This window comes from Microcebus murinus, chromosome 15, assembly GCF_040939455.1.
Source record: "Microcebus murinus isolate Inina chromosome 15, M.murinus_Inina_mat1.0, whole genome shotgun sequence".
In the NCBI taxonomy this organism is placed as follows: Eukaryota; Metazoa; Chordata; class Mammalia; order Primates; family Cheirogaleidae; genus Microcebus; species Microcebus murinus.
The window spans coordinates 64,211,736-64,234,800 of NC_134118.1; the positions used below are offsets into that span (position 1 = coordinate 64,211,736).

General features: G+C 34.3%; 1 protein-coding gene across 1 annotated transcript in view; it reads right to left on the reverse strand.

Moving 5' to 3' along the window:
• The window catches only part of TRAPPC11 (trafficking protein particle complex subunit 11), a 42,437-nt gene extending 19,481 nt beyond the window's left edge, over positions 1 to 22,956 (reverse strand). The window contains exons 1-16 of the mRNA XM_012784984.3: positions 22,818 to 22,956; positions 19,685 to 19,910; positions 17,635 to 17,804; positions 16,929 to 16,999; positions 15,979 to 16,093; positions 9,703 to 9,802; positions 9,246 to 9,319; positions 7,487 to 7,583; positions 5,396 to 5,529; positions 4,535 to 4,682; positions 2,264 to 2,357; positions 1,452 to 1,531; positions 1,276 to 1,354; positions 1,140 to 1,194; positions 731 to 876; positions 72 to 133 (exon numbers count right to left, since the gene is read on the reverse strand). Of these exons, the coding sequence (XP_012640438.1) occupies positions 72 to 133; positions 731 to 876; positions 1,140 to 1,194; positions 1,276 to 1,354; positions 1,452 to 1,531; positions 2,264 to 2,357; positions 4,535 to 4,682; positions 5,396 to 5,529; positions 7,487 to 7,583; positions 9,246 to 9,319; positions 9,703 to 9,802; positions 15,979 to 16,093; positions 16,929 to 16,999; positions 17,635 to 17,804; positions 19,685 to 19,888 (1,629 nt within the window). The 5' untranslated portion in view covers positions 19,889 to 19,910; positions 22,818 to 22,956. The remainder of the gene's footprint in view (positions 1 to 71; positions 134 to 730; positions 877 to 1,139; positions 1,195 to 1,275; positions 1,355 to 1,451; positions 1,532 to 2,263; positions 2,358 to 4,534; positions 4,683 to 5,395; positions 5,530 to 7,486; positions 7,584 to 9,245; positions 9,320 to 9,702; positions 9,803 to 15,978; positions 16,094 to 16,928; positions 17,000 to 17,634; positions 17,805 to 19,684; positions 19,911 to 22,817) is intronic.
• Between the last annotated feature and the right edge of the window lie 109 nt (positions 22,957 to 23,065).

The following is a 23,065-nucleotide window of genomic DNA, read 5'->3' on the forward strand; positions in this document are numbered from 1 at the left end:
ACATATGTATAGATGTATATATAGGTATACATATCTGTACAACACATTTTATATAAACAACTCTAACTTACCATTAAGACATTTATGAGGTTCTTTTCTATCCGAGATTTCTGGTCATCTTTCAGAGTTGAAGCTAATATGAAGAAAGAAGGAAAAAAAACAGGACTGTAAGACAGGCAAGTAAGTCCACTATCCTTATTTAATAAATTAACCAATCTCTCTCTCTCTCTCTCTCTCTCTATATATATATATATATTTTTTTTTTTTTTAAAGAAGGGTTTGCTCTGTCACCCAGGCTGGAGTTCAGTAACATCATCACAGCTCACTGCAACCTCAAGCTCCCAGCTCAAGCAATCCTCCTGCCTAAGCCTCCCAAGTAGCTGGAACTACAGGTGCATACCGTACCCCACTAATTTCTCTATATCCTGAAGAGATGGGGTCTTGCTCTTGCTCAGGCTGGTCTAGAACTCCTGGCCTCAAGTGATCCTCCCGCCTCCGCCTCCCAGAATGCTAGGATTACACACCCAGCCTTTAAAGATATTTTATAACAAATATCTCATTTAAAATGACTAAGCACAGTGATTTACATGTAGTAAAATATGCTAAATGGTAATATAATACCTTACATGCTAAATATGTACAACTAAATTATTCTTCAATTGTTTTAAAAAGATTAAAGATGCTAAATAATTTTATGGATTGAGAATTTTGCTAAAAGACACTAAGTCACCTCTTCCAAGGAGTTCTAGGGAATAAGTAATGTAATCTTTTAACTGGGCCATGAGGTAAGAACACTTCAGAGCTGTGGTCAATATAGACGTGAGTAGAGTCCACCATCCTTCACTTCGATAATCACACATCACATAATCCAGCAACCTAAAAGATGACAAAATATAAGACATAATGAAATAGCTCCACCAAGAAAGGGTTTGATGAGTTCTAGAAGTAAAAAAGGGCATTCCTAAAACTTTGAAAAAGACTGTGCCAGCAGATGGTACTTGAAAAAATATTACAGAAATGGAGTGTAATAGAAATATAAATAAATATGAAAATAATAATCCTTCAATATAAATTTCTATTCCAATTTCAATGTAAGATAATCAGACTACTTGTAAAAATAAATAGTGAACAGGGCTTACTTCAAAGCTTTAGTATAATCCTTTGCATAATAATATTCTTCTCCCATTTGAACCACTATAAAGGAAAAAAGATTTATGTACATAATTTAAAATCACTCAAAGTTGTATAAAATTGTGGCATGTTATGGATACATACTTAGATGGCTTTTCATTCTTGGACACTTATACTTCTTGAATTGTGCAACAGCATTGCTCAGAAGAGTTATTATTATTTCCTGATAGAAAAGATAAAGTAGGAAACATTTCAACAAAAATAATTTCATATTTTTCTTGAATACTGTAAATAACAGTTTATATTGGAAAAAAACTTACAGAGTGAACAACATTTCTCTCCTTCAGCTGAATGGCAAGAATTCCTACCTTCTCTTTTTCAGGATCAGAAAGATCAAAACCTGAATAAAATAAGACGCAACCCATCTTAGATAGCTCACTTAACATAAATCTTCACGTGAATATTGCATGTGTACACTCCTTGAATCCTTTACTTTAATATAACATATTTAAGACTCTTAAACATTCTAGAATCTTAAAGGTTCTAAGAGACAGCTTTGTTAACATGGAAATTCTCTGTGATCTTTGTTCAGAGGGGAACATTACTGAGCTCAACGTTCTTCTGCTTAGTGGAATCAACCATATGAATTATAACATCAATATCATCCTCTATAAAGAATATACTTTGGAGATTAAAGTAAATAATTTCTTAACACCTAAGGTTCAATTGCCCTAGATACTGTTTGAATTAAATTATGCATAAAACATATAAAAGATGCAGAGAAATTGTTTTTAAGGTGATACAACTCAATACTTGTTAAATGTCAAATAAATTATTAAAGTAAACTGGAATTATTAATATAATATTTAATAGATGACAGTGGTTTATTATGTTTAAGACAACAGATGTCCAAATGTTTTAATCACATCAACATCGTTAATTATAAAGTAACTCTAAGATGTAGTGATACAAAGCATTCTAAAAACTAAGAAACTGTCAATCTTAAAAAAAATGTTTGCACACATTTTTACTTCAACATAATTTCTTATGCCTAACAGAGCCAATGGAAAAATTATGATAGCTATCTTTGCCTTCTGAGGTTAAGAAAAGGGTGGAGGGAAAAATTATTTACTTAGTATTCCTTGTCGCCATGATCTTTGTCCATAAAAGTCAAGAACGCCTGTTTGTGTTTCTAAGGGATCAGGATTGGGATACATTACAGAAGCCTGTAAATTAAAACACAAACCTAAATAATAGTTTATGTAATCCATCACAAATCAACTCTTGCCCCATCTTTGACTGAACAAAAACGTTTTCAGAAATATAAACACCAAGCACACATTCAAACATCAAAGTTGTGAATGTTTTAACATAAATTAAATTTTAACAAATTTAACTAAAAGTGTTTCATTTAATATTTAGATAGTCACATAAAAATTAAATTTAATAAATCAATCTGATTCTGATAGATGATTTCATAGTAGCATGTTCACATTTTCTTTTTTATCTTTGTTATAATAAACCAGTAAAAATGTGCTACAAATTATGCTTTATATATAAGTGCTCTTTGTGTAAAAAGAAAACATTATACGGCATTTTAAAGAGAAGACACTATTTTCCTTCTTTATCACTTCTGTATTAAGTCCTGGTATTGGGGCAGGGAAGGATATTTTTGGCACCATAATTGACAGACTTATACTGCTTCATTTTTCTTTGTTATAACTTTTTCCCTCTGAAACCAAAATGTAATTAATACAAGTATATTGTTGAAAAATGTAGAAAATACCCAAAAGGAAAAAGATATAAATTTTAATTATATATAAACCTACCACCACTATGAAGAATGTAAACATTATTCTTCCAGATTCCATGTGCAAAAATTTGTTAGCGATTAGAATTTTTAATCTGATTTTTTCATTTAAATATATTTCATATATTTCACTCTATCATTAAATAGTCTTCTAAAACATTTTCATGGCTACCTGCTGTTCTATATTACATTACAATGAATAAATCGGTGAGAACAACTTTATAAATAAATCTGGATATTTATCTCTTAGGACCTATTTTCTGCCTTAATATTACTGAAAATGAAATTTTGGTTCAAAAGATATACATAGTTTCAAGACTTCTGACATTACTATTTGACAGAAATATTATTTTACATTTTAACCAATGATGTGTGTTAATATCCAGTTCTTTATATCCTTACAAAACCTAGTTTAAATCACTTTTTAAAAATACTATGTTCATATTATAATGCCAAACTTAAAAAAAATAATACATGGAATAAAGTTATTAATCATATCAAATAACATGGTAAAAACAACTACATCATCATTTAAGAGGGAAAAATCCTAGCATTTCATGTGCTAATATTCCAGAAACAAATTATTTGTTTCTGGAATAGTTTTTTAAATAGTATTATTAATAATATTCACCTATCTTCAGAGAAGAAAACTGCAGGTCTTAAGTGAAAATAAACTGATATAACTACATGCATATAAATGTATTTTTATATACACACATATACACATACATTATGTTCTTACTTTAAAGGTACGAGGAAACTACCATCTAAATGCAGTCATCCAAGAGAAAGGCAAAATGAAATGTCAAGTTTAAGAAACTATGAGATTAACACTATGCCTCAAACAGATTCTTAAGAGTTTTCCAGGCCAGGCTCAGTGGCTCACGCCTATAATCCTAGCACTCTGGGAGGCTAAGGCAGGCAGATCATTTCAGCTCAGGAGTTCAAGAGACCAGCCTAAGCAAAAGTGAGACTCCGTCTCTACCAAAAATAGAAAAAATTAGCCACGCATGCCTGTAGTCCCAGCTACTCAGGAGGCTGAGGCAGAAGGCTCGCTTGAGCCCAGGAGTTTGAGGTTGCTGTGAGCTAGGCTGATGCCATGGCACTCTAGCCAGGGCAACAGAGTGAGACTCTGTCACAAAAAAAATAACAACAAAAAAAGAGTTTTCCATAGAGGAAAACCCCAGGAAGAGAAAGAAATCAAAAGTTATTCTCTCCAGTGGGTAAAAATAGAGTACATTCCCCTAATCTCATCTAAACTTCTACAGCAGTAATCATAGAAACAATGAATTTGTAACTGTGACAAGGACTAAAACATGGCTTTTATTTTAAAGTAATTTTCCCTTGTCTAAATCATTAACTTCTTGCCAAACATAAATTAGTTCTTCAAAGAAAAATTTCTGTTCAACTCACAGGCAAAAATACTCAGGCTAAAACCAAAAATAATCATAATTCCTGAAACTATAAAAGATAAAAGCTGATTATATTCAAAGACCTGGAGAAAATTATCAATATCAATCAGTACTATTAATAGCTTCTTTCAAGAAAATATTAATAAATTTCCCAAAAGCTACATGAGTGCTGGTAACTTACTTCATGGTTACAGAGGGTTTTTGCGAGCTGTTTCCGCTCCTGGGCATAGTACGCAGCCTGCTGGTAATAGAAACCAGGATTCTGAGTTTGAATAGCTGTTAACCCTAACTTGATAGCTTCATCAAATAAATCTCCAAAGGCCTGGAATCTTAAAAAAAAATCAAGACATAAAAAAGAATGAATAGAAAAAGTAAAGAAAAAGAAGCTTACTTCTAATATTTATTCATCCAGGGAACCATAACTTCAGCAGACTGTACTAAATGCTACTGATCTAGTGAAGAAATAATTACTGGAAACAGTAAAAAAAAGAAAAGAAAAAGAAATGCTACTGATTAACAGTTAATATTTGTTGTAATTTCTTTGTAAATATTAACGTACACTAATTCTATATTTAAGTCATCTCTTCTATGCTAACAAGTCTTTATAAATATACCATCAAACTAGATCTCATCATAACCCCCACCACTCCAATACAACCAGGTTTTCTGGGAACAATTTTATTTTAGCAATTTTTAAACATCAGTCTCAAACAGTAAGCTCCAAGACGGCAGGAATTTTGTTTTGCTTACTGCTATATTCTCAGGACCTAGACACATGGTGGAAACTCAATAAATATATGTTGAATGAAAAAGATGAATTAACTGATTCATCAAAAAACATGAATTAACTGATTTCCATTAAGGAAATGTACGAACCAATACATACAATTACCAGAAACATACTTAAGCTACATCATTAAAAATCTACTTACTGACAAAAAACTTGGTTCGGTTTTAGAACCAAAGCTCATGCTGATTTCATTTCTGCAAATCCAATGTATCATTTTTAAAAAATATCCTAAAAGTACAATTTAAAACATACTGTTTAGACATCCATGCAGCATGCTCAAAAGACAACTCCGCACTTCCAATTTTTTTCTTACACAAGTCAATGTGTTTTCGGAACTGAGCAATCGCATCCAATGGGGTGTTGTGTTGAAAACACAGCCTACAGATCTGCAAAATGTAAAATCAATTCCAAATAAAGAAAAAAATCAAAGTCAAAAAGCATATTCATTTAAAAATAAGTCTGAGAGTAACTTTTTAAAAAGACTATGGAATTCTCCTCACTGAAGTTCTTTGTAATAGACTTTCTTCATCAAAATGGTTAAGCTAAAACCAGAGGCTATATCCCTTTTAGAAATGAAATAAAATAACTCAGTATTTGGACTGAATTTATTTTATACTTTAGAAAACCTTTTCAAATACATAGAATTTTTTTCTTTTTTGAGACAGGGTCTCAATCTGTTGCCCAGGCTGCAGTATAGTGGCACGATCATACCTCCCTGTAGTCTTGAACTCCTGGGCTCAAGTGACTCTCTTGCCTCAGCTTCCCTAGTAACTGGGACTGGTGTACATGACCACATCCAGCTAATTTTTAAAATTTTTTGTAGAGATATGTTGCCTAGGTTGGTCTTAACTCCTAGCCTCAAGTAATCCTCCTGCCTCGTCTGCCCAAACTGCTGGGATTATAGGTGTGAGCCACTGTGCCTGGCCTGAATTTTAAAAACTATTTCCAATGAAGAACATAAAGATAGGCTAAAATAAAATGTCTCCAATAAGAAAGTGAGAGCGGATAAATTAACTTTCAGTTTTAGATCTGTGAGAAAACTAAAGATTTTCTGTAGCACAATTAAAGCAATTACACCTTCATATGAAACAAGGATTACAGAAATTCTCAAATTTCTTGTCTGGGATGCTATTTCAAAAGAGTAATAACCTATATGTATTTGGTAGTATTCCATGTATATATAGAAAACATGTATTTGGGATAAAAGGAAAAAGGAAGAAACAAAGCTTAAATTTACTTCCATATGCTTGTTACAATTTTTTATCTTATTTTTTAAGTACAAAGGAATACATGACAAGTAAGTTTCTCATCCATCCCTGTACCTCAGCCATCCAATTTCTCTTTCCAGAAGCAACCAGTTTCTAGCATATGCTTCCAGATATATTCTACATATAAATGTGTACATTTATATATAAACTATTGTTTTTATACAAATAGCATCACACTAAATATGCTAATTTGTGCCTAATTTTTTTGACCTAACAATGTATCTTGAATATGATTCCATATCAATATATAGAGCTGCCTCATTCTTAATTGCTGTATAATATTTAATTGTTTAGACTTATGTAACCAATTACTTTATGTAACCAATCACTTAATGCTGGGTTGTTTCCAGTCTTTTCCTATTAAAAGATATAATAAATATCCATATATATGTGACTTTCAAGTGTTAGTATATATGTCAAATTTCCTAAAATGGAATTGCTAGGACAAAAATGTATACAGTCACTGCAAAAATATTTTCTATTAAAGTTGCACCAATTTACACCCACACCAGCAGTGAATGAAAGTATCCATTTGCCCACATATCATCAATGCAGTGCCAGACATCTTTAAGATGAATGTGGAAAAATTAAAAGCAAAACAGCCCTCACTTGACATCTGAGGGCATCTATTTCTACTACATACAATCTTAAAATAAAATGCTCCAACAATGGATAAAAAAATTCCCTCTAAGATGAAGAGATACACCTTTTCTTCATGTATCGATATTGAACCAAGAAAGTTCTAATGTGCTGCATCTTTCAAAATTCAATAATCCAGGCTCTCACTTATAAACAAATAAACAAAAACCAAAAAACCAATAAACAAAAACCAAAAAAACCCGCCCAACTAAAAAAACCCACCCATCAACTAAACCTACCCATCAACTAAAAAAAACAACCATTACAATCAGGCTGCTAAGAACCAAGTCCTTTTTTGAGAAAATATAAAAGAGGAGAGCATAATTAATCCAATATCAACTTTTCAGGGTAAGAAACTAATTTTGATTTTCAAATTTTAAAAGGATAATTTAATATTTAAAGACAAATTCCCTTTATTTGGAAGTAGAACTATTACCTTGTAGTTTATAAATCCTGCCATAGTCTTAATTTCCAGAATATTAGTTTCATGGGCTCTCAATTCATGTACAAGATTATACGCAGTCCTATAATTCCTAATATAAACATGGGGAGGGTGGTTAATTATAATATAATTTGAGAAAAGATTTCTAAGAACAAAATCATGAGAAATAACAGACAATATTTATTTAATATTCCTTAGCATTCAACAGCTTAATAATAGCATATACATATCAATCTCTGATTTCCTGAAAAACAATCTATTAACTAATAATATATGTGGGAGGAATCAATGACTTTAAATGAAGAACAGAACCATCATGTTCAATTACCAACATTGTTCTTCCTGTCACTAACAGGACATTACCAACTGCCTGTCACTAACATCCATCGATAACTAATAGAAAACAAGTTGAAAAATAAAAGTAAATTGGATAATTGTCCAGAATTACAGTGAAAAATTAGCATTCTGTTTAAAAATTAAGTATTTTTTTTTTGAAAGACAGGGTCTTGTGTTCTGTCATGAAAAATGCTACTGTAAGTTTCTCAAATAAATAGAAACTGTATTAGCAAAGGTGGTATCAAGACAGAGCATGGGTTAACTACTTTTTATCCCCAAGCACCTCTACAGGTTAAGAACCTCACTGATCTCAGGTACAAGCTGGAGAGGAGGAAAAATGTGCTTAGGGCAGCGAGGGCTGAAGGAGGATGGTGGTGAGAAAGGAGGGTTTGGGAAGAACTGAGGAACTGGGCCTACCCTAGATATGGAAGGGAACAAGAAAATCTCAAAATGGGCTTCTCCATAGAAAAAAGTTTGCTCTTAACTTCTCCAGGTAAACTTATTTCTTTCCAGAATTATTTTTGAACAGAAATGAAATTGAAGGTTTTTAACTATTAATAATACCATCATTTTAAATGAACTACATTAAAGCCAGTTATAATTATACGAAGTCACTGAGATTCAGAGAACACAATTTGGTGCTTAGCACTTCAATAATAATAAAATTAAGATGTTTCTGCAATATTCCTATAGATAACAGAATTATTTTCATTTACTTCTATTTTTCTCCCCTTCTCAATTTTAGGCTAACTAGCTGTTTTTTATCCCCCTGTCAAACTGCCACTGTCAATCTTCAAAAATTGAGTAAAATATGAACAGGTCATGTTAAATTATGCTTGGTAAAAACAAAGGAATAAAATGTTTACTGCCAACACATCTGCAACTCATCTTTAAGGCTCTATGTATAACAGATCCTTCAAATGGAAAATGATGTTATTAACAGGCACTATAAACTAAAAAGAAAAATATTAAAAAGAAAATCATAGTTGAATTGAATAAATGTACTACTGTATAAACTTTAAAAAATCAATAGTCTGACTTAGATAATATTTAATGTATATTATACTTTGGAAATCAGTCTTTTAGCACAAGGGTTTTACTGAGTATACAAATAAGAAATAGTCAAGACGATGGGGAAGATTGTAATATTATGTATCTTTAGATCATAATATTTAATTAAATTAGTCAGACCAGAAAGCTTTATGAGACTATGAAATTTACTTCCAATAAAATGAAACAAACTTTTAAACCCCAATATAATCCATTCATCTCTGAACTAAAGAAAATATTAAATACCTGAATCTGACTAACATAAGCATTTAAAAATTAATTACAATTTGGTTGAGATTCAGAAATTGCTGTTTATGTTATTGTTAACATAAAGAAAAATTTAGTTCGAAAATTGTTAAAAACTTACTTTAGAGCATTTTGTGTATCTTGTTTCAACTCACTGAAGAAAGCTATCTTGAATTGATGTCTAACAAATAAAAGCTGAAAAATGGATAGAAAAAAATTACTATTATAGTCTATTTAAAATACGAAAATTATAATAATGTTTATTACAAGGAGAATATAAAAGAAAGAAAAACATTCAAAATTAAAATGCAAGAATTATTCCAACAAGCAAGAGTATAGTTAAGAAAGCTATAAAAATCTACCTTTAATAACTTTAAGGGCAAATAGTTTATAAATAAACCTTAAGGGCAAGGAGTTTTATTTAAAAATAAATTAGTTTTTAAAAGCTTTAAAAAAAACTTTAAAGAACTGAAGCCATTTGAAACCATCAAGGCATTAAAGACATGTAATAACTGCTTCAAAAATAATCAGTAAGTAACCTGCTCTTGAGTGCTTCTATTATTGCAAAAAACATGTACCTGGTGTGTTGTTTTATTCAAAAATTCTTTATGAGATTTCACTCTTCTGATCTCAGTGTAGTAATAAGTCTGTGCATGTTCATAAAAGGCATTTTCTAATCTATTAAAAAACAAAACAAAACCAACATTCAAATATTAAAGTGATTTTAAACCAAAGATTTTCAAGAATCATATTTGTGAGACCTGAAAGTAAAATCCTGACAAAGTCTATTTTACCTTATGATTAAGATGAAAAGTGAAGAAGCAAAATATAACCTAAATTTCTAGATAAAAAGTCTAAAAATAAGGCCCCCCCAAAGCCATTTAAAATTATTTACAAGATATAACACATAAAAAACCTTTTTCTAATACGTAAAAATTGGTAATCTCTGATTATTTTCACTTCTGCTATTTTATACTTTTTATTTATAAAGAGTCTGAAGAAGAATAAATATTCAATACTCCATTATATTTCACTATTTTTGGTGTTTAATATTTAGGGCTTAAAAGTATAAGAAAACTAATGAGGAAAGAACCAAAAACAAAAACTGGCAAATGAGGTAAAAACATTTGTATAATTTAAATCCTACTTCATTCTATAACTGTGAGATTACACAGAAACAAAGAAAATCTGACCAGAGATGGCTAAATAACTCAAGCTTTCTTTGGTGAAAATTAGTACACATCAGGACTATTTGCCTAGGGCATAAACGAAGGCTGAATTCACAGCCAGGTAAAAGAAACAAAAAAACTTTTTTTTTCCTCCTCAGAATAAAACAGAATTTTGGATCTACATTCAAAGGGTTTATATACACTTTACATACATTTAAAAGAAAATACATAAAGAAAAAAAAAAGAAAATAGGATGTATAACTAAAAAGTTTTTAAATCAGATATATATATATTTTTTTGAGACAGAGTCTCGCTTTGTTGCCCAAGCTAGAGTGAGTGCCATGGCGTCAGCCTAGCTCACAGCAACCTCAAACTTCCTGGGCTCAAGCAATCCTACTGCCTCAGCCTCCCGAGTAGCTGGGGTTACAGGCATGTGCCACCATGCCCGGCTAATTTTTTCTATATATATTAGTTGGCCAATTAATTTCTTTCTATTTATAGTAGAGACAGGGTCTCGCTCTTGCTCAGGCTGGTTTCAAACTCCTGACCTCGAGCAATCCGCCCGCCTCGGCCTCCCAAAGTGCTAGGATTACAGGCGTGAGCCACCGAGCCCGGCCTTAAATCAGATATATTTTAAATTGGATTTTCTAGGTGAAATTTTTTCTATTTTCAAAACTATAATTTAAAAAAAGTGTTAAAATAGGAAAATAATTAAAATTAAATTCTAACCTTGAACGAACATATTAACCTAACCTGTTCTTGAAAGTTTTATAAATGGGTAACAATAAGGCACTAGAATGTCTAATGTTATAGTAGCCTGAAATACATCTGTATGTTAATCTGAATTATTAAAAAAATAACAAAAGCAAAAAATCCTTCTCAACAGAGAAATCAGTATTATTGATCTAGATTATCCTGGGAAGCATCAATGATAAGCTTGGTTTTAGTTTTTAAGCTGGCTGTGTACTAAGAGATAAAACTAAGCAGTTATTACAGAAAATTGAGAGCAAGTAGGCCTGATAAGTCCTATTAATTCCTCTAAACTTAAGTGATATAGAATCAAATCTTTCACTCTTAAAATGTAACAAATTAGTTATAGAGACATCCCTGGATATAGGATAAGTATCATAAGACTCACCTTTTAATTCACACACTTATATATTATTTGATGTTTTTTTACTTTTTGAAGAAAAAAATGTACCAAGTTTCAAAAACATTAATAAATGACAGATCTAGTCAAGATGGGAGGCAATTAGTCAAAAGACCAATTCTTTTAGCAGACATTCAAAAATCAAACTTTTAGGCCGGGCGCGGTGGCTCACGCCTGTAATCCTAGCACTCTGGGAGGCCGAGGCGGGCGGATTGCTCAAGGTCAGGAGTTCAAAACCAGCCTGAGCGAGACCCCGTCTCTATCATAAAAATAGAAAGAAATTAATTGGCCAACTAATATATATATATATAAATCAGCCGGGCATGGTGGCTTGTGCCTGTAGTCCCAGCTACTAGGGAGGCTGAGGCAGGAGGATCACTTGAGCCCAGGAGTTTGAGGTTGCTGTGAGCTAGGCTGACGCCACGGCACTCACTCTAGCCTAGGCAAGAAAGCGAGACTCTGTCTCAAAAAAAAAAAAAAAAAAAAAAAAAAAATCAAACTTTTAAGGTAACATCAAATAATTAAGAAAGCTCTTTTGCGGAAACAGACCTTGAATTTTCTTTGTTCCTACAACAGAAAATCCAACTGATTCAGTCTTCCTATTTAGTGATTTAACCTAGCTGAATTTTAAATGTACATGCTTTTTTATGATGTTCCTCTGCCCCCAAATGACCACAACTTCCTTCCCACTAATCTAAACCTCCAAGCACAGACGCAAGGCCTTCCTCTTCCTTAAAGCCTTCCCAGGCCACAACTATCCATTTGTTCTCTGAAGACTTATTCCTATAAGACTCACAAACCCTATTACAGAATTCACACTTGCAGTGGTCTGTGGTATTTAACATGGATGTTTTCAGTCTCAACAATTAAATTAGTTCCTTTATGAAGGTAGGAACTTAATTTGTTTTGAACCAGACAAAATACACACATAGTTACATATATTTTATTACTTGACCTGTCTCAAAATAGAACTTATACAGATAATTTGGACTGAAAATTTTATTGCAAGCAACTCCCTATTCCAGCTAATTACCAGAAGATACATGATGTTCACTCTCAGCAAAATTCATACAAAGATCACCTGGAGTCTATTTTCTGCTACTGCTACACTAGCACATCAAGTAAGCACACTTTTTAGGATATACAAACATATCTTAGCCACTGCAACTGAATTCTGAGAAGCTAGCATTCACTCGAGGCAACAGAGCTACCAGTTTTTCAATGAAGAACATTCAAGCTTCCAAGCTGTAGATGCGGATTAAAGTCTAAAAGGAAAGAGGCTTTCCCTGACTTTGGAAACTGTGTAATATACTAAAACATTCACACAACTTCGAGGGACAAAGGAACTACTGTATACCTGAAAGGAAGTTATAACTGAAGGTAGACCCTGCCCTAAAGGTTGAAAATAAAGGAGTAAAAAGAGCCAAAGCAGGAGCAGCAGGCATGCGGGAGTCCTTGCATCCTTTTTCCTTTTCACCAAAGGCAGACAGGAGGGAGAGTTAGAGACTGCTTCAATATCGACCCATCAACCAAAATGTTGACAGCAGTTTTGATTTTTAATTTACAGAAAGGCAAAGATCAGAGATCCAAAACCTAACTGCCTGGATTAGATATATTTGTATATACTGTTTTGTATTTTTAAGGCATTCAGACCCATTGAAACTGTTTATTTAAAATAGTTTTAAACTAATTAAAAAATTCCTTCCTTATTTTTGGGAGTCCTTTTCAAGCATGTTCTCTCTATAGCAAAACTTTTCTCAGAGAAGCATGTTTTCTTAACTCATTAAAATGTCACCTTTGTTTTGAAAGGCTAAGTATGTGTGTGGTTTTTTAACATTTGCAAGTTAACATGACACTGATAGCCTACTGTCCTAAGAGGAAAGGTTTGAAAATTCAAAACGCTTATCTTTTTCAAAAAGAAAAATGCTTAATACACTACTAATTGAAATGAACACTGAACCTCTGTAATATAAGATTTTCACAATCATTTCCAATGGATTCAGAAATTTTATAAACACTAACATTTTGACACTTTAATTTAATCAAAGCACTGTAGCATGTATACATAATACATCAAAATGCTCTGAATGCACATGAATAAGGATGCCACCAACTCTGCTACTTCCAGATCAATGAAGATGAAGATTTTCTGATATTCAACTTTCCTTTCTCTTAAGAAAAAAATATAACTATGAGGAAAGGGTCTGTCTTCTCTCATTCCCAAAAGACTGTCTTATGTACCCCCTTCCTGATATCCACATTCTGGAGGCCATGGACTCAGAGCTCTTGCTTTTTACATCAGTCATTCTGACACTGTACTCCTTATTTAAATGTTTCATTACCCCAATAAAACCATAAGTGATAGGCAGAAGTTACATCTGTTTCTCTTGAATCCATGAAAGCACTAAATTTGAAAGCTAAGCAAAGGAGACAGGATCAGTAATGGTTAAGGTAGTATTCTCAATCTCAGCACTACTGACATTTTGAAACAGGTAATCCTTTGTTGCATAGGGCTGTCCTGTGCATTGTATGATGTGTAGCAATATCTCTGGGCTCTACATTCTAGATGCCAATATAGCAACCCCCTTAGTCATGGCGTAAGTGACAGAAAAGTCTCTGGGCATTACCAAATATTCCCTGGAGGGTAATACTGCTCCAGTTAAGAGTCACTGGGTAAGGTATAGAACAGAGGACAATAGCTTTTCTAAAGAAGGGTTCGTGTGAACTAAGCTTTAACAGTTGAGTAAGGGGAGCTGGCAAATGGGTGCTAGTATGAAAGTATACTGACAAGAAACAGTACTGTGAACAGGGAGGTACCGAAGTGCAAGGACAAAGTGTTCAAACCTGGAAAGGGAGTCAGAGGCCAGCCATGAGACTAGATGAGCCTCAGTGGAAAGAAAAGCAGTCTGTGTGTGCCACCAGTTAACTATACCTGGTCCCTCTCTTCTCTGTGTTCCCTACTGGTCATATGTTTGCATTTAAAAAACAAAACTCATCATTCTTTTCCTCTGTATTCCCAGCCATTATGCCAATGTTATCCTTAGCATGTATGAGATTTGACTTTCTCTGCTTCTAGCGTGGAGATTTATTTTGCTAATTGCATTTAAGTTTTCTTGCAATTCATCTTCTCATTTGATCCTGTTTCTGTGCATGTTCTCTCCTTCAAAATTTATGCTTCTCTTTGTTAGGAGCTAAGTTATTTATATACCAATAAGAATGCCAGTTAACCTCCTGTAGTAGATCATTTTCTCATTTTCCTTCTGAGAAAGAGAGAGAAACAAATGCAAGAAAAGCAATGATAAAAGATAAACTATATTGTTCTTGAGATTAAGAAGAACACTTATGCACAATGAAAAGGAAAATCATTTTATAATCAAAATCAATGAAAATATTCATATCTAAATACATCCTAGCTAAAAATGCGATACTATAAAATTTCTTTGCAACACTAAATGCCAGAAAACAATGGACAATGGCCACATAATTTTTGAGATAATTTTGTATCCTCAGGTAATCTGCTCTTTATCTATGAAGGCTTTCTAAAGAAATTTAAGATATGATGGGGCTCAGGACCTTCTTAAAAGATGATTTAAATAGATTACATCAACATATCAAGAAGAAAGCAAAAAATAAGCCAGAAATGGAGACATTCTCATATAAAATGACAAAAACATCATATAAGGACATGTGGTAATTACTGGAAAGTACAATGGAAAAATATATGTTTTTTAAAAAATGAGGTTGATACAACTCATGATGATGGCTTAAAAGAAAAAGAAAAATAATAAAATAAAAAAAAAGAAAAGAAAAAAAAATGAGGTTGACATAAAAATGAGGTTGATATGCAAAGGTGTCCATGAGTAAGTAGAAGTTTACTGTGTATTATATGATTACATTTATTTCTTGCATGTTTACGTGTGTGTATGGACTATAAAGATATACATATATTTGTTCTTATACAAAAAGACTTTTTGGAAAGAAATTTAAGAAACTGCTGATAGTAGTTACCTCAAGGATTAGAGAGGGTTAAAAAGTTGACAAAAAGTCAAAGTTCAGCCTATATCCTCTGTATCATTTGAATTTTTTTTTTTTTTTTTTTTTTTTTTGAGACAGAGTCTCGCTTTGTTGCCCAGGCTAGAGTGAGTGCCGTGGCGTCAGCCTAGCTCACAGCAACCTCAAACTCCTGGCTCAAGCAATCCTCCTGCCTCAGCCTCCCAAGTAGCTGGGACTACAGGCATGCGCCACCATGCCCGGCTAATTTTTTTGTATATATTAGTTGGCCAATTAATTTCTTTCTATTTATAGTAGAGACGGGGTCTCGCTCTTGCTCAGGCTGGTTTCGAACTCCTGACCTCGAGCAATCCGCCCGCCTCGGCCTCCCAGAGAGCTAGGATTACAGGCGTGAGCCACCGCGCCCGGCCATCATTTGAATTTTTTTCATGAGCATTTTTTTTTTAAATAGATGGGTCTAAGCTACCAATTTCACAATTCCTAATGAATACTCTAAAAAAGTACTTTAAAAGACCTTGATTTACCTTATAATATAACCCACCAGGTGGTCAGTGTGTGGAAGTACAAACAAAGACTTTCCTGAGAGCTCACATGCATTGCATAAAGCTGCAGCCCTTTCTGAAGCAATGACATCTTCTCCTGTTGATAACCGCCACAAGGATAAAGAAAGAAAGAAATTAATGTATTTTTCTAAATAAATATTTCCCAAGTCTGAAAAATATAATTAGGAATAAAAACCCAAAACCACTTTTCACCAGGCCAATAAGGACTCCCAAGTTCCTTGGGAGCTCTGAGGCGTTCTTAGAAGTTACGAAGTATAGATCTTTTTGGAAAACACTGTGGAATTTGATACTGAGCCAGAGAAATGCCAACAGATATACCACATAAGTATCTGAAAACACATAACTAAAAATGGAAGCAATAATTCATGAAAGAGGTCCCCACAACCATTTAGGATGCTACAAGTTTCAACACAGAAACAAAAACATACAGCATATGAAACTCTGGGAAGGCAGAAAGAATAAGTATTTGAAACTAAGACATTTTCCTACAGGAAATTACAAATCCTATAGCATTTTTCTTTGCCCTATAGCAAATTAATAAAAAATATTACATAAGAAATACAATTTCAAATAGAGCTCACATAAGTAAATTACATTCTTTTTTTTAAAAAGCAAGCAAATTAACCACTTGCCAATTAAACATTTCCTCTCATGTCCCCTACATAAGGAGGTAAGTGAAACTTAGGGAGTAGGACTCAAGAATCTGCATTCTTTACTATTTTTAATTATTTATAATAAGTATTCCTCATGCATTATTGGTACTTTTTAAAGTTAACACACTATCAGCCCCATAACTGAGTGCATAAAAGATTTAAACATTAAAAAAAGTCTACCTCCTTATAATTAGAATTAGAGATATAAAACAATTAATTTTAAAAAACCAAGTAAGTAATTAATTAGCCTTTTGATACCTGGGGGCAAAGGTGTTTTCTTCTGAATTAGAACCACTGCAACTTTTGTGTTTCTTCCTTGTAAACTTTGCCTGTGATGGGGAAACAATAATAAAATTAAATTATTTTAACTTTAAAAAAAGTATTCATAACTTTACACTAAAATACAAGCTTGAAAACTCAACTGAAAATAAATTTCAACTTAAAAAACTAAGATCAGAAGAAATCTTTTCCTACACACAAATAGCATATATGTCACAATGATTTAAATTCTAAAAGTATAATCTCACATCTTCTAATCCTCAAAAATCTGCTTTAAAAGCAAAAGTTTAACATATGCTTTTGTGCAGAAGTTATAATACAACTTACTTCTTGATAGTGATATATTATAAAAAGAATTCACTGTGTTGAAACTGAAATAGTGACAAAGCAAGTGTTTTATAGGACTACATAGTAAATTATGTCTCCAAAAAATATCATAAATGTAAAAAAAAAATATTTGCAAATCCGGACCAATTTGTCTTCTAGATTTTTTCACATACCTGACATTATATACAATCAATATCTATGCTCTCTGTTAGGAACTTAGCAAGATTCATTAAAGGTTAGTGATCCCCAAAGTGACCACTATAGTCTAAACAGTTCTCAGTTGCCTTCAAGAAATGTTAGTAAATAACAGACATGTGCAAACTAACATGGCCAACCTGAAAAACAGAGAAGATCATACCTGACTATTTCCACTCTGGTGGCACACTCAGACTGCTTTTCTTTCCATTGGGGTTCATCCCAGTCCAGTTCATAGAACACAACCACTAGGGCTGGCACCAGATTCAGATGCTTATTCATCCAACCAGTCTTTAAGATCCCTTTAGGAATGTACCATTCATACGAAGTTCTCTGCAAACATTGGCAAATGTTGAAAAGTTATTTGGTAACAACAGCAGCAGAAACCACCTGTTATTGAGTGCCAGGCACTTCATATGTATTTGTCTCATTCAATCTATACACTACCCATTTTTATGACTAGGAAATTGAAGCTTACAAATATTAAACAAGAGCTAGCAAGTGTTGGAGGCAGAATCTCAATCCTAGACTAGCCATACTTCTACTTCACTTCCCATTTAAAGAATGACCAAAGCCAAAGAGTCTCTAATGATGTCAAGGCTCTCAGATACCTTCTTAAAAAAAAAAGTATCTATCTAGCCTGTTTTCAGGTAAATTCTACTTATATTCTTCACCATTCTAGTTTCTGTTCTTGTAAAACTGCTCAAATAAAATATTATCTAAAATCCAAAATGGCTTTGTTTTGAAGATATATTGCCATAATGGCATTTCAGCTCACTTGTGAATGAAGTAAAAAATAAAGGACAATTCTTAAATACAGAAGAGCAGTAACCTTGGTGTCAGCACTAAGCGCCATGTAGCAGAAAAAGGATGCAGTAGATCTGACTGCTACCCCAAAACCTCAAATCACTTCCAAATCACCTGCACTGACTCAGACTATGCCAGTTCATGTTGGTCCAATGTCTACTTCAAGTAAGGAGAAAGACAAAGACAATAAGGAAGCCTGATACAAAATAAAGTGGAGATTCAGGAAAGAACCAGGAATAGGAAATTGAAAAGCATCCTGAATTGGAGAATTAAAGGAGAAAAGGGAGCTAGTTGTGCTAGGCCACTTGCCTTTTTTAACACAAACATCACATTAAAGAAAAAGAAATGTGTAAGGGCCAGGGGGAAATCACTTGCATGATTTCAGACAGCTTCAGTTTCTAGCACTGAGCACATGAAATGGCATCTCCAGCGTATGGGTCTTAAATACATAAGCAAAATAATCAGCTGGTGACCAAATCCTCAGGTCCTACTCTTCCAGAGACTAACTGAGGAGGCCTGGCATCTACATGTCTAATAAACACCCAGGTGATGATGACATAACTGGTCCAGAGCCCACTGTGTCAGAAACACTACTCTAGAGAAAAAAAAGGGGGGGAGAGTTGGGGCGGGTTTGTTTTGATCATGTCTTGTTATCTAACTTTCAAACCAACCTCATAAGATAATACATATCAATCAATTGCTTAAAACAGTAAATTTCATATGGTAAGAACCACGAACTATGTAAGCTGCTATTATTAATACTATCATCCTTATAACACTTAGTTTTCTAAGATAAATTAATCTCTAATATGTTGTTCACCGTAAAAGCCAGTTTGGAACTTAATACCTTTCCTCATTCCACATTGAATAAACTGTTTTGATTTATGTATAACTCCCCAAGGACAGAGAACCATCTTACTTAATTCAGTATCACCAGCTTATTACATGGTTCCAGGTACCTAAAACAAAGCCAAGTGCTGAAAAAATATGTGTGAAAATGAGCCACACTGAAAAAAAAGAGCCAAATTGCAAAGACCATGGATTCTATGATATTGGTAATAATGATGGGGAATATGAGACCTTCCTTGTAGATGGGACTATGTTAAAATTATGAAGATTTTTTTTTTCCTACCAATGGAAAAAAACCTAGACTCATAGGATAGAAAGCTTTTTAAAGTAACTATTCCTCTGGGGTTCAAAACAATAACTATTATTAAACATATATGTAGTATATTACATGATAATACCTAAGGCTTTCTTTGGGCACCACTGTAACCACTGTCTTGATAAACTCAGAGGCTTTCTAACACAGACAATAGGTAACAAAAAAAGAGATAAACACACACACACACACACACGCACATAGAGAGAGAGGCAAAGAATACATGCAATCATAATGTCATTACCTTGGGTCTACATTTGGGATACTCATGGTCGCCTGGGAGCACTTTGAAAGAAATTGGTACCCGGTCAGCTCTCCGATTGGCACAGAAAGCGTCCCAGACAGCTCGATGGACAGCATTATAAACTACATCCAGGCCCGTAAGAGTAACAAAAGCCATAGGCCGACAACATAATTCCACAGGGAAGTCCCACTGTGTGGGGCTCATATTTAAGGGGGTCACAAAAAATCTGAAATACAAATGTTAATGCATTTATAATTAGTTAAAAAAAATATATCCATTTCTAATATATGAACCTCCTAAAAATCATTACGAAAAGGCAAAAGGCTTTTGAATGTCTGGAAACTGTTGAGCAGACAGAAGAGAGCAAAAGGGAAAACCTTAACTCCTCAATTGGACTTATTAAAATATAACATCTATATTAAACTTTTAAAAATTCTGTACATTAAAATGTTATAGTCAACTTTAAGACAAATCAGTATTTTCTGTAATGTCTCAAAATGCACACAGAACTTTGAAATGAGCAGACCAAGAAAGCAGGAAGATCATCAAATTAAAATAGGTCCACATGACCTATTTCAACTATAAATAATAAAAGTAAAATAATTATTGACTTGCATATATAATAAAGTACAACTTTATTTTATATTGAGAACATGTTTCTTTGAGCAGTCCATTTATTATGGACTAAGAATCCAGTATGCTTTGACTTTAGAAAAGCAATTACATAGGCCAGGCGCGATGGCTCACGCCTATAATTCTAGCACTCTGAGAGGCCAAGGCAGGCGGATCGCTGATGGTCAAGAGTTCGAAACCAGCCTGAGCAAGAGCGAGACCCCCATCTCTACTAAAAATACAAAGAAATTAATTAGCCAACTAAAAATATATAGAAAGAATTAGCCGGGCATGGTGGCACATGCCTGTAGTCCTAGCTACTCAGGAGGCTGAGGCAGTAGGATCACTTGAGCCCAGGAGTTGAGGTTGCTGTGAACTAGGTTGATGCCATGGCACTCTAGCCCAGGCAAAAGAGTAAGAACTCTGACTCAAAAAGAAAAAAAATAAAAAGAAAAGCAATTACATAAAAATGTTTATTCAGTTTTTATTTTCTTTTACTTATTTTATATTTTAAAAATGATTTCAGGGCCATCCATGGTGGTTCAGGTCTGTAATCCTAGCACTTTGGGAGGCCCAGGCAGGAGGATGACTTGAGCTCAGGAGTACAAGGCTGCAGTGAGCTACCAATCAGGCCACCACACTCGGCCCCGGGTAGCACAGTGTGACCTTATCTCAAAAAACAAAACCTAATATTTCTTTTCTGAGACAGAGTCTGGCTTTGTCGCCTCAGGTAGAGTGCAGTGGTGCTCACTGCAACCTCCAACTCCCGGGCTCAAGTGATCTTCCTGCCTCAGGCTCCTGAGCAGCTGGGTCTACAGGCGCACGCCATTGTGCCCAGCTAATTTTTCCAATTTTTAGTAGAGATAGAGTCTCACCCTTGCTCAGGCTGGTCTCAAACTACACACCTCAAGTGATCCTCCCACCTTAGCCTCCCAAAATGCTAAGATTATAGGCATGAGCCACTGTGTCCAGCCTAAACCTGATAATTTCTTTTAAAAGGCAATCTCCACCAGTATATTATACAGAATTGAAATATAATCTTTGTGAAAACTGACGTGCACTTAGGCTAACACTAGATCCCCAAAACATAGAATATTTTTAACCGAAAGGTTAATTTAGTAAAGACTATTAATATTAAGCTTTTGGTGTACTGAGGGAATAATGGTTATTGAATAAATAATTTGGAAAACTTGCCAGAAATGATAAATGTTTACAACAGATAGAAGTTTTAGAATTATTTAAACATTTTTAGTACAGCATTAAGTTATGAGGGAAAAGAATTGTATGTTCAGAAAAATATCCTAGTTCTAGGGAATTTGGGTTGAAAATAAAAAAAAGAGATGGTCAAAATACAATATGGGTAACTTTGCTTAATACCAGACAAGAGCCAATTTCCCTTGATAACCCCAGAGGCTCAAAAGAAACAGCTGTGGTCTTTGAATATGGGGTGAAAATAAGAGGATATTATAATGCTTTAAGTTGGTGCCATCCAACAGAAATACAGCATGAGCCATATGAATAATTTAAAATTTTCTAGCAGTCACATTAAAAAGTAAAAAGAAATAGGTGGAATTCATTTTAATAATATTCCTTTTAATCCAACACAATATGTCCAAATTATATTGACATTAATATAAAAGTTGACATACTTTTATATGTCATATACATAAAACTGTTCTTTACAGTTTTATGTACTAAATCTTCCAAATCTGGTGTGTATTTTACACTCACAGCACATTTCAATTAAGACTAGCCTATTTCAAACGCTCAATAGCCACATGTGGCTACTGGCTAGCGTACTGGACAGCACAGCTCCAAATTATGGTAAATCTGTCCCAAAATTACTTCATGAAAATTGTATCAGAAATTCTCATCACAGTCTCTCTTAAAAGCTTTAGCATTTGAAATGGTCGTGCTTATTCTGCGGCCAAGGGATGGGAATGGGCAGAACAGCGGTAAAGCAATGGTACAGAGATTGAATGGATCTCGATGACTCCCTGGGAAGGTGAAATTTCCAGGTCTCCTGGAAGAAGCCAATGGAGGAACCAACGAAACTATGACACAGATATAGAAGGTGCAGAGATCAGGGTAGATGACACAAGGCTACTAAGAACCGGATTCAGAGATGTCCAACTACAAAACGATGAAAAGAGGAAGGACAGTTCGGGGCCGAAATGGTGAGGGACGGGAGCTTGTGTTGAGGATGTGAAGCAACCACCTAACGTAGGAAAAGATACCGTCCCCATGCTCGCAGCATTCTGCCGTGGTAGCTCCAATGAGGAAAAGCAGAGAAATAACCTTGCAGCCCTAAAGACAGACGAAATCTTCCTCCTCTCTTCCCCCAGCCTTAAACCTCGAAGCCCTAGAAATAGGTGCGGCTTTTCTTTGGGGCTGAAAGAAAAGTGCCAGGATTGCACCCATCGACGAGGCAGGAAAACGCAGGCCCCCAAACCAGCATTGTTAAGAGCTAGCTCTCTCACTCGGCGGTCTCGCCTAGCCACATTAGGCCTCCCGGACTCACCCAGGCCCCACGCCCCAGGCCCGCTGCAGCTGTGGCCGGTCGCCGCCAGTCCGACAGGACAAAGGGAGGCACACTGAGATGGCCCGAGACGCCGGAGCCCGTCACTGAAAACACAACCCCACAGCCGGCTCCAGCAGGATTGACTTCCCTGTTCCCACCTCCACTGACACAGGAAGTACTTTCTGGGCCTGAGTGACATAGCTCTACACCAATCGCTGTCCCGGAACGTTACGCCTCTCCTCGACCCG